This window comes from Danio rerio, chromosome 18 (assembly GCF_049306965.1).
Source record: "Danio rerio strain Tuebingen ecotype United States chromosome 18, GRCz12tu, whole genome shotgun sequence".
NCBI classification, from domain to species: Eukaryota; Metazoa; Chordata; class Actinopteri; order Cypriniformes; family Danionidae; genus Danio; species Danio rerio.
In genome coordinates this window covers 3,350,907-3,362,500 of record NC_133193.1, presented here as the reverse complement: position 1 = coordinate 3,362,500, position 11,594 = coordinate 3,350,907, and the positions used below count along the sequence as shown (strand labels likewise).

The following is an 11,594-nucleotide window of genomic DNA, read 5'->3' as shown; positions in this document are numbered from 1 at the left end:
CTGGATTAACAGCAGGTTTTCTTCAATCCTCTCTGACCTTTACGCTGTGGTCAGTATCACACTCGGCTGCTGTATCGGCTGTGTGTGTGTGTGTGTGTGTGTGTGTGTGTGTGTGTGTGTGTGTGTGTGTGTGTGTGTGTGTGTGTGTGTGTGTGTGTGTGTGTGTGTGTGTGTGTGTGTGTGTGTGTGTGTGTGTGGGTGTGTGTGTGTGTGCGTGTGTTTTCTTCTTCTCTGACAGCTGTGGTTGTTTGCTCTTATGAAACTCGCTCACCTCTCCTCTGTCAAGCTCTCAGGGGAAAGTTTGAGTGTTCAGAGGAAGAGTTTATTTTTTAAGTCAACATGAAATCAAAATGATTATGTAGCTGATTTCATTCTGAACAATTAGTTTCACACTTTATATCTTACTCAGTTTAGTTTGGAGGATATTTTGGTTTTACTTTATTTATTTTTAATTATTTGTTTAACGTCATTGGGTTGTATAAGAATCTAAAATATATTGTATTTTTTTGTGATTGTTCTTATTTTTGCATGAACCCAACTTGTTTAATAATAATAATAATAATAATAACAACAACAGCAACAATAATAATAATAATAATGCATAGCTTTTTTATTATTACGTATTGAATTGTTTGCTATTTATATTTGTATTCATATTATCAATTATCTTTTTTGTTTATATTTATTTATTGTAGTCATGTAACATTTTCAGCTGATTCGAATGTTGTTGAATGGGCATTATCAGTGGTTATCAGCTGATAGATATGGGCCAGTAGGGGGCATCTGCGCCTATTGGCCTATATGGATGGATCATAACAGCCTTTTAAGCCTACCAGTAGGAGCAGAAGGCCCCTACTGGCCCATATCCATCAGCTGATAACCACTGATAATGCCCATAAAGTTGAGTGCTAACATTCGTAGCAGGTGACAATTTTTTTCAGTGTTTATGATCATTTTTAAGATTTTTATGCCCTTATTCTGTGCATTTTACTCCCATTAATTTTAGTTGTCTTTGTAAATATTGAATATTTTATTGAAAATATGTTAATCATTTGTATCCAGTAGGCAATTTAATGCCTTGTCTATTGAATCATTCGATCAGCTGCAGGTCAAATTTATTTATTGATTTATTTATTTATCATTTATTTATTTATTTATTTATTTATTTATTTATTTATTCATTTTTTGTTTGCTTGTGTGTTTGTTTATAATATATACATATAAATATTTAATTCTTGCTTATATAATCAAGTTTATAATAATGATTAACAATTAATAGTAATGCTAAATTATTAATGATGGATAATCCTTATTAGTTTTTTCGTTTTAATTAGTTTTTATTGTAGTTATGCTTGTGTCATTTTTCTAATTTTCATTTTAGTGTTGTTATTATTTTTAACATCACTAATTTGTTTTAGTTTCCTATTTCGTTTTCATTTATTTTTTTCTTTCCTTTTGATGTATAATATCAGCTTTTTAAAAGTTGACATGTTTCGCAACAGTTTTACCGCCAGTGCATGATGATAAGCCTGTTTGTCAGGGTGTCCACAGGGTCTAAAATAGTCTTCAAATATATCACACTTTTAAAAATGTAGACCTTAAAATGTCTTAAATTCATTAAAATATTGTGTTGTAGGCCTTAAATCAATTTTCAATGGGTCTTAATTTTCTTATGTTCATGTAAAGCTACCCAACAACCATCTAATCTCCAACAATCTATTTCAATAAAAATTTTATTTATCAAATCTGTTTTTAGTCACAATTTATTTTGATGGTCCATTTTGTTAAATTTAAGTTACAGTGTGTCTACAAGCCAACTAATTCTCCTTAGATTATAAGTAGACTGTTAGGGTTGGGGTTAGTGTTAGCTGACATGTACTCACAAAGTCTCTTATAGTCAGTTCAAGAGTTCACACTTAGCTCATGACTTACGAAAGCTCATTTGGCATGCTGTCCTGGGAGAGAGCCCTGAGCTCAAGGCATTCCTCGAGTCCAGGGCTCCCTCCCTTTGTGGGGCGAGGGGAGATTGAGCTCAGGGCGATCTCAAAACTCCCCCGCAGCTGAGGTCAAGGTGAACTTCCTGTGAGCGAGACGGCTAGTAAAAGAGGCTGAGGTTTAGGAGGTCTATAATGCAGAGCAATTTTTAGGCTTTGGAAGAGAACTGATACCCCTGGGGGGGAAACGTGCCAGCACCACGCAGAGATACCAGAAGCTCAAGTAGGGAGCCAGAGCTATTGGAATTCCTGCTGGTTGCTGGGCCGCCGAGCCACCTATTTTGGATAAAGGTGGAAGAAGGGGGAAGAGTGTCAGGGTTCTGCCACTGTGGTCTTGTAAATTCTTGTTTTGGTGGCAGAGCTCTGACACTACCCATGTCTGGTCCTGTTTCTGTCTCTGTGTGCGCGCTTGTACTAGTGTTTGTGTTTGTTCTGTCAGCAGCGCGCTGCTTTATTCTCGGCGCCTCCGTCTTGTTGGTTTCAGTTTTGGTTGGCGCTGAGATGAAGCATGCGCGTTGCTTATGTGTGAGCGCACGATAAGGTGTTCATCTATCGTGTGCTCATGTCTTGCGTCCTGTCAAAGCACGTGGCTCGGTGTTTACATTGTGGTCACGTGCTTTAGTCGTGTGCTTCAGTGTTGTGTTATGTGAGCGCATGGCTTGTATTGTCTCTCTGTGTCATGCGCTCTCCCGTCTATTGTCTAGTCCCACCCTCCTTGTTTACTCATTATTAGTTTGTCATGTTCACCTGTATGTCAATTTACTTTTTGCTTTATAACCCCCCTCATGTTTTTAGTCCTTTGCCAGTTCGTCGTCGATATTACTCTGTCTTGTTGTCTCCAGTCCTGTTTTGTCCTGCCAGCCCTGTCAAGTTTGTTTTTGCCTTTTTATTCATGTTTTCCCCTTCGGGGTAGTTTTGTTTTGCCTTTTATTTTTATTTGTAGTTTATAATAAATACTCCTACATTTTTCTGCAATTGGGTCTGCACTCCTTTTTTTCCCTCACCGACCGTGACAGTAGAGGGGGGATTCTTCAAGACGAAGATAGTTGTAAGTGGAAAAGGAGGAGATATATATATATAGGAACTAGGGGTCCTTGATTGGAGGATGGTGGTTAGCTAATATGAGCCAGCTGGTTTAATCATGAGCACGTCCTCTCGAAATTAGTCTAATAAATTAAACATCACTTAAATGTCTGTTGAAAGAGCAGAATCAGCAGATATTAAGCAGACAAGTCTACAAATACTCAAATAGACCATCATTATAAATTGTTACCTTGTTTACTAATATGGTTTAATTGTAATGTTTGTATTATTATTATTATTATTTTACTCTAATGTATTTATAGCTACACGGTGAAGACACTGAACTGGACAGACGGTTGTGCATACATTTAGTATATTGTAGTTTTCAAACCTTGTCAGTTGGAAAGAAAAACAGGCCATTAGAATAATTTCTTTAGCAATGTATAAATCTAAACGTTTCATTCATAATTGTCTTAAAAAGTCTTCAGTTTGACTTGATGAGACCTGCAGAAACCCTGGTTATTGAACCCTGCAGCTCTGTACATTTCAACGACCACTGAAGTCCACATGTCTAACTGTTGTGTAACTCAGTGTTTGTTTTTTGTTCCTTCGTTTGCAGAACATGACAAGCATCGTCTCTGCAAGAGCACCGAGTACATGAATCTGCACTTCAAAGTCAAGTGGTTCTACAACGAGTACGTGCGCGATCTGCCGGCGTTTAAGGGCGTCCCTCCAGAGTATTCGCTGTGAGTTCACTTCATCGCTGCCTTACATTGCTCACACAAGTTCACTACACACACGTTCACTAGACTTTTTGGTAACACTTTAGTTTAGGTCACAATGGTGTATATGCACAGGCTTTTAATTTTTAGTCAGCCAGCCCAAGTGCTTCCAATGAACTGGCTTGCCGTTACAAAAAATCACCACGTTCATATGGAAGGTAAATCCTGCCAATTTTAAATTAATCAAATAAACACTGGAAATGAAAATGAAAATCAGATTAACAATTTCATTTTAAAACATTGTTCGCAAAATGTCTGCCAAAATTGAAAAGGAAATGAAATTATTTTAATTTGCAGATGATCCCTAACACTGCGTGCATGACTGTGTGGCGAATATCAAACCTAAAACCAACTTTACCGAGATGATTTAGCGGTCTTTCAAAGATTTTAGTACTAACAAGTTGTTAACGTCACAAGACCTAATACAGTATACTAAACGACTTTATCACAAGGCCTACCGCACTTACGCTGCAGTTTCTCTGCCCACCGAGGAAGCCCGCGACTCCTGATGCAGGACGAAAGTTTGACGTTTGGTTCTCCTGTGTCTCGTTTTCCTCTTGCTGTATCAATGCAGCAGCTGCTTCACATAAAAGCTGACTAACAGTTTTTGCCATTTTACTTCTGTTATACTGTATTTACACTAGTAAACTCACGCTGTCTCATCCATCAAAACGTTGCTTCTGCCCTCGAGCTATGTGAAAGCACTCGACGTTACTTGAATACGCCCCTCCCACTGATTAGCATAGGCTTTGCATACAGCTTGAAGTTGAAAATGAAATCGAAAATGAAAACTGAAATGAAAAAGTGTCAATAAAAGGAAAGCTTCAATTTACATTTTCATTTGAATTGTGTCACTATTATAGTGTGAATATTAATAATACGCTTTGTAAATATTGTGTTTGCATTTTATTTTTCAGTTTGGCTTTTTATTTTAATTTTGGCAGTCTTGACGTGGAAATGCAGTGAAAATGAAATGTTAAATTGGCAACTTCAATTTAATTATCAATTTGACAGGGACGATGTGTTGTCAAAGTGAAAATGAAAATAAAAAAATTAAATAATTTAATTTCATTTTCAATTTTGGCAGATATTTTGCGAACAGTGTTTTAAAATGAAATTGTTAATCTGGTTTTCATTTTCATTTCCAATGTTTATTTGATTTATTTAAAATTGGCAGGATTTAGCTTCCATATGTTCAAGATCTGATTTCTTTAAAGGTCAATGATCTTCACTGCCTGATTGACATATGATATAAAGTGGGTTTTAAAATCTACAAGAAGCACTGCATTAAATTCCATTGTTCCACTCCATGTTTTTAAAATATGGGAATTTATTTTACCACAGTATTTTTAATGGAGTTTCTGCGCTAGCCTGCTGCTGCTGACGGCGCTTGGGTTTAAATGGTCTTTCATCTCGTTTAACACTTAAACAACTAAATGAATGCTTAGTCTATTTAATGGATTATATTTTATTTAAATTACAACAGGGCTATTCAATTAGTTTGTCATGGGGGCCGGTTTATGAAAAACATCCCAAATGAGGGGCCGGAGAGATATGACTTGCAAGATGAGTGATGACACAACAGCATATAAGACCCAACGCAATTCACAACTTTTTGATTTAGTGGTTAATTCTTATGAATTTGAATCTAATTTGTACAATTTAGATTTGCTCATCACTCAATGACAGTTGGGGTTAGGGGTGGGGTTAGGTGCCACGTCTCCTATTTAAAATCGTACATTTTCGTACAACTGAACTTGTACGAATTCATCTGAATTAGCCACTAAACTGGCAAAACTTAAATACTTACGTTTCCTTGTGAGATCAGGCTGTAAGACCCCATATGCATATGCATATTTTTGCTGCTTAAGACACCCATGTTGGCTTTTTCTACATTAAAATGATCACATATTGTATTTGAAACTACTTAACATCACTGCGTTGTACAATAGACTTTTTACAAACATTCAAATGTTGTATTTCAAAGCACGACAAAAGCAGTGCATTGGCTTCTTCTACCTTCAGACACATTCATATGTTATGTTTTGAACTGCATAACAATTAGGGATACTACAGTCTGAAGAACATTAGAATATATCTAATGCAAATTTAGGCGTTATGTTAGCTAAGTATGTAAATTAACTGTTGTTATCATCTGCGTTCATACATAATTATTTTAATAATAATTCGTCTAGCATATCTTTTGTTTACATTGCACTGAAAGCCACGCACAACTCTCACCGCTACTGCATGAGATGTTTTCTATTGGGTGCACCCGGAAAGCCAACACAATCTCACGGCAATTCGTAACTTTTTCATTTAGTGGCTAATTCGTACAAATTCATACGATCTAATTTGTACATTTTAGTACGATTTGCGTATCCCCCAATGACGGTTGGGTTTAGGGGTGGGGTTAGGTGCCACGCCTCCTTTTTAAATTCGTACATTTTCTTATGACTGAACTCGTACGAATTAGCCACTAAACTGCCAAAACGTAAAATACTTACGTTTTCTCGAGAGATCAGGCTGGGAAAGCCGTGAGCGCGTTGCTCCGCTTGCGTGCGCATATTGGCATACAGTTGAAGTTAGAATTATTAGGCCCCCTTTGATTTTTTTTTTCTTTTTTTATATTTCCTAAATGATGTTTAACAAAGCAAAAAAAAATCACAGTATGTCTGATAATATGTTTTCTTCTGGAGAAAGTCTTATTTGTTTTATTTCGGCTAGAATAAAAGCAGTTTTAATTTTTTTTTTTTTAATTTTAAGATCAATATTATTAGCCCCTTTAAACTATTTTTTTTTCGATAGTCTACAGAACAAATCATTGTTATACAATAACTTGCCTAATTACCCTAACCTGCCTAGTTTACCTAATTAACATAGTTAAGCCTTTAAATGTCACTTTAAGCTGTATAGAAGTGTCTTGTAGAATATCTAGTCAAATATTATTTACTGTCATCATGGCAAAGATAAAATAAATCAGTTATTAGAATGAGTTATTAAAACTATTATGTTTAGAAATGTGTTAAAAAAATCTGCTCTCCATCAAACAGAAATTGGGAAAAAAAATTAAACAGAGGGGTGAATAATTCAGGGGGCTAATAATTCTGTCTTCAACTGTATGCAAAACTTATGGCACAAGCTTGCATTTCTGTTCTGCCACATTCGCATGCATATAAATGGAAGTCAATGGGGCGAAAAAGTGACTATGGGATGCAACAAGTGAGCTGATCCGTCCATTCATAAGCCATCATTCATCTGCAGACACACGCTGGCCTCTGATTGGCTGCTGTCTGCTGTCAGAAAGTCACTCATTCATTACTGTGAGTTATGAGTGTGGAGAGGCGGGATGACAGACGGGACCAGCTGTCAATCAAAAATCAGCTCCAGGACAATTGATTTTACAGTGAGAAAGAGATCATTTTAACATGAGCGACTTGGGGAGTGGGTAACAGTGCATTTGCTGAACGTTTATTAGGATAAACTAATAGATTAAAGTTAGAATTAATACCAAAGATGGTGGCATTTGCAAGCGGATTGGTGAAAGTACGTGTTCAGTATGTTACCATAGGGATCAATTTAAATGATAAACATTTGAATGTAAGAAATGTATGCAGGGATATTTATAAAAACACAATGACTACATTATTAATGAGCGACAAGAAAAGTGGAGTCTTTAAAAAGTCTTTGATTTGTCATATTTACATGTATACTATGCTGGCACACACATTTATAGCTCCGCCCTCTTTTGAAAAGAGCACAATCTCATTTGAATTTAAAGAGACAGTCACCAAATCGTCACAGTTAGGATCAAAGCCTGATGGTGTGTTCACACCAGACGTGGAACGTGCGGATAAATTGTGATATTCGTGCGTCAAATTCACTTCAGAACAGACGCGGATTCGCGTGATGGGCAGGGCATCTGTCTGCCCGGTGACTCTAGCTTCATTGATAAATTGCTAACATGGATTTTATTAAGAAAATAACTGTGTTTATGTGATTTATGAAGGCTGAAAAACAGCGTCGATACGTTTAGTGCCATCTCTGAGTCCACTGAGCCGAGCCAAGTTTGACGAACAGTTGTTGGTGTCGGCTGGAGGATTAAACGCCCCCACAAGAGTAAGCTCTTGATTGGTTAACGTGGCGCAAATGTCCGCTTAAGTTCAGATTTTTTAACTTAATCGATTCGCGCAAAATGCACGTTGAGCATGTCAAATACGCACTGCACCATTTGCATGTATCGCGCCGTATGATGTCTATTTGCGAGTTTGCATTGACTTGACATGTAAATCAATCGTGCTTGATACTCCTTCAGCGTCTGGTGTGAACACAGCCTAAAAGGATGAGTTTCAGAGAGTAATGAAACATTTTTGTGGGATATTCTGAGCTTAATTTACATCTTGTAAAAAGGTGGATAATAGGTCCCCTTGAAAATTGAATTATTTTTGTAGCAAAGTTACATTTCAGCATCTGAATGTAACAATGAAACGGCAGATATCAAAGCGCAATTATAAAAAAAACTAATTGTTCTTTTATTCTTTTTTAAAAGTGTTACTTTTTTTAGTTTATATGCTTTTAACAAAGATATATCTTCAAAGCCCAAAATGTTATGTATTTGGAAATTATATTAGCTTTTACTGTAGTTCAGAGCCACAAAGAACTAGTTTTATTGTACACAAGACTTCATTTATTTGCCTCTCTTTGCACCGTTACAATGTAATTACAGCACATAGTCGATTCTGAACGTCTGAGAATCAATTCAGGATCATTAGAGAAAGAATCATGATGCATCTATGAATCTATTTTCCTAAAAATCTAATTAAATGTCATATTTAAGATCTTATAACACTGCAAAAATTATTGCATATAATTCAATAAGTGTCAGCTACAAACATCAGCTACATGCACTGAAAAAAAAAATTAATTGGATTCATTCATTCATTTTCTTGTCGGCTTAGTCCCTTTATTAATCCGGGGTCACCAAAGCGGAATGAACCGCCAACTTATCCAGCACATGTTTTATGCAGCGGATGCCCTTCCAGCCACAACCCATCTCTTGGAAACATCCATACATACATTCACACTCATACACTACGGACAATTTAGCCTACCCAATTCACCTGTACCGCATGTCTTTGGACTGTGGGGGAAACCGGAGCACGCGAAGGAAACCCACGCGAAGGCAGGGAGAACATGCAAACTCCACACAGAAACGCCAACTGAGCCGAGGTTCGAACCAGCGACCTTCTTGCTGTGAGGCGACAGCACTACCTACTGTACCACCGCCTCGCCTTCATTTATTAACTTTTTCCTTATTTATTTCTGCTTTTGAACTGCATTATGGGATCTTGATCTTTCTTCCAACAACTTTTAACCTTAAAAAACTTGAAAAAAAGTGACTTTCATGAACACTTTTAATGATAATAAAGTGCTTTATTGTCTGTGTTAGTGGTACAAAAACCTTCTAATAGACTGCCAGTACATGTTCTGTTATTTGACAGACTTATTTCTCTTTATATTATTATTTCTTATATATTATATTATTTAAAATGACTAAATGATCAATAAAAGTCACTTTGTTAAACTGTATAGTTGAAGTTTTAACATCACTGTTCAGTTTAACAGAAATTTACAGTGTAGAGACTTAAGCAGCATGTGACATAAGCAGCATAAACCTCTTTTATTTCTCATACTCATACATACTTGTATTATTTCATTCCTGTTTATGTAAAGCACTTTGAATTACCATTTGGTATGTAATGTGCTAAATAAATAACTATATAATTGTGCTATCTTTGTTCAGATGGTTCGAGCCGTTCGTGATCCAGTGGTTGGATGAAAATGAAGACGTAGCGATGGATTTCCTCAACGGAGCTCTGGAGAGAGATAAAAAAGACGGGGTGAGTTTGTTTCCTATTGTTAGTTTGCTTCTCCAGAGCTTTTCATTTGTAAATAGTCTAACACTACTGTTACCATATAAACGTCACATTAACGCTAAACACTGCATTTCTCTTTTCTTTCCTATGGAGTTCAAGAGCTTATGAGTTTTAAAGCTGTATATGAGTTTTGTTTTCTTCTCTTTTTTGCAAGGCTTTTTAATTAGTGTGCATAGGATGGATATTTTATTTCTGGACCTAATCATTGCCGTTCTGCTTTTATCATAATAGGAAATGTATGTTCTGGCTGTTATTCATCTTTAGTGTACTGACGCATGCAGGCTAAATTGCACAGTCATCTGCAATTGATTGGTGATGTTGCTAATTTCTTTTATTTAAATTTCTTTGCTCTTTAAAGCAGCATCTATCACAAAAATACAGTAAATAAGTTACAAACAGTAACAGTGAAATGGTTTTGCTTTTCAAAATAAGACTTTTCTATGTAAATACATTGTAAAATGCAATTTATTTCTGAGATTCAAAGCTTAATATTAAGCATCATTAATCTGATGTTTAATGCTAGTAAGCTGATTTGATACTCATTGCATTTTACACATTTTTCTTCTTTTCTATGTTTTTTTATAGAACAGTCAAATAAATTTATTCAAAAAAAATGTGTGTGCATATATATATATATATATATATATATATATATATATATATATATATATATATATATATATATATATATATATATACAGTTTAAGTCAGAATTATTAGCCCCCCCATCCATCCCCACACCCCCTACCCCCCCCCCACCCAATATGTTTGTTCAACCAATTTCTGTTTAACGGAGAGCAGATTTTCAACACATTTCTAATCATAATAGTTTTAATAACTTATCTCTAATAACTGATTTATTTTATCTTTGTCATGATGACAGTAAAAAATATTTGACTAGACATTTTTCCAGACACTTCTATACAGTTTAAAGTGACATTTAAAGGCTTAACTAGGGTAATTAGGTTAACTAGGCAGGTTAGGGTAATTAGGCAAGTTTAACGATGGTTTGTTGACTATCGGAAATAAAATATAGCTTAAAGGGGCTAATAATTTTAACCTTAAAATGGTGTTTAAAAAATTAAAAACTGCTTTTATTCTAGCTGAAATAAAACAAATAAGACTTTCTCCAGAAGAAAAAATATTATCAGACGTACTGTGAAAAAAAAACTTTACTGAATCTCTTAAACACCATTTAGGAAATATTTTATTTTAATGATTTATATTTAAAAAAAAAAAAAAAAAAAAAAATATATATATATATATATATATATATATATATATATATATATATATATATATATATATATATATATATATATATTTTTTTTTTTTTTTAATTATATTTAAAAAAGGATGACAGATTTTGTGGTGGTAATTCCTAGAAATTTGCAGACAATTTAGCAATAAATAAAATAAAATTAATCATTCATTCATTCATTTTCATCCGATTATCTGGGGCCGGGTCACGGGGCAGCAGTCTGAGGTGAGAACCCCAAATCGCGGAAAACTAGGGGTTTATATATTGTGACATTAAATAAAGCACAGGATACTCATACTTCAGACTCCACATCAAAATTCCTGAAAGCAAAGAAGGTCAAGGTGCTTCAGGATTGGCCAGCCCAGTCACCAGACATGAACATTATTAAGCATGTCTGGGGTAAGATGAATTCAAAGAGTCTGGATGAACTCTGGGAGTCCTGCAAGAACGCTTTCTTCGCCATTCCAGATGACTTTATTAATCAGTGATTTAAGTCATGGCAGAGATGTATGGATGCAGTCCTCCAAGCTCATGATGGAGTCACACACAATATTCATTCATGACTTTATATTCTATACTGGACATTATTTCTGTTCAG

At 35.3% G+C, this 11,594-nt stretch overlaps 1 protein-coding gene across 7 annotated transcripts in view; it reads left to right on the top strand.

Annotated features, from left to right (window-relative positions):
• unc13c (unc-13 homolog C (C. elegans)) overlaps positions 1–11,594 on the top strand; it is a 321,746-nt gene that overhangs the window by 235,370 nt on the left and 74,782 nt on the right. For all 7 annotated transcript variants that reach the window (XM_073930154.1, XM_073930152.1, XM_073930153.1 and 4 more), the window contains 2 exons: positions 3,637–3,763; positions 9,603–9,699. In XM_073930154.1, the coding sequence (XP_073786255.1) occupies positions 3,637–3,763; positions 9,603–9,699 (224 nt within the window). The remainder of the gene's footprint in view (positions 1–3,636; positions 3,764–9,602; positions 9,700–11,594) is intronic.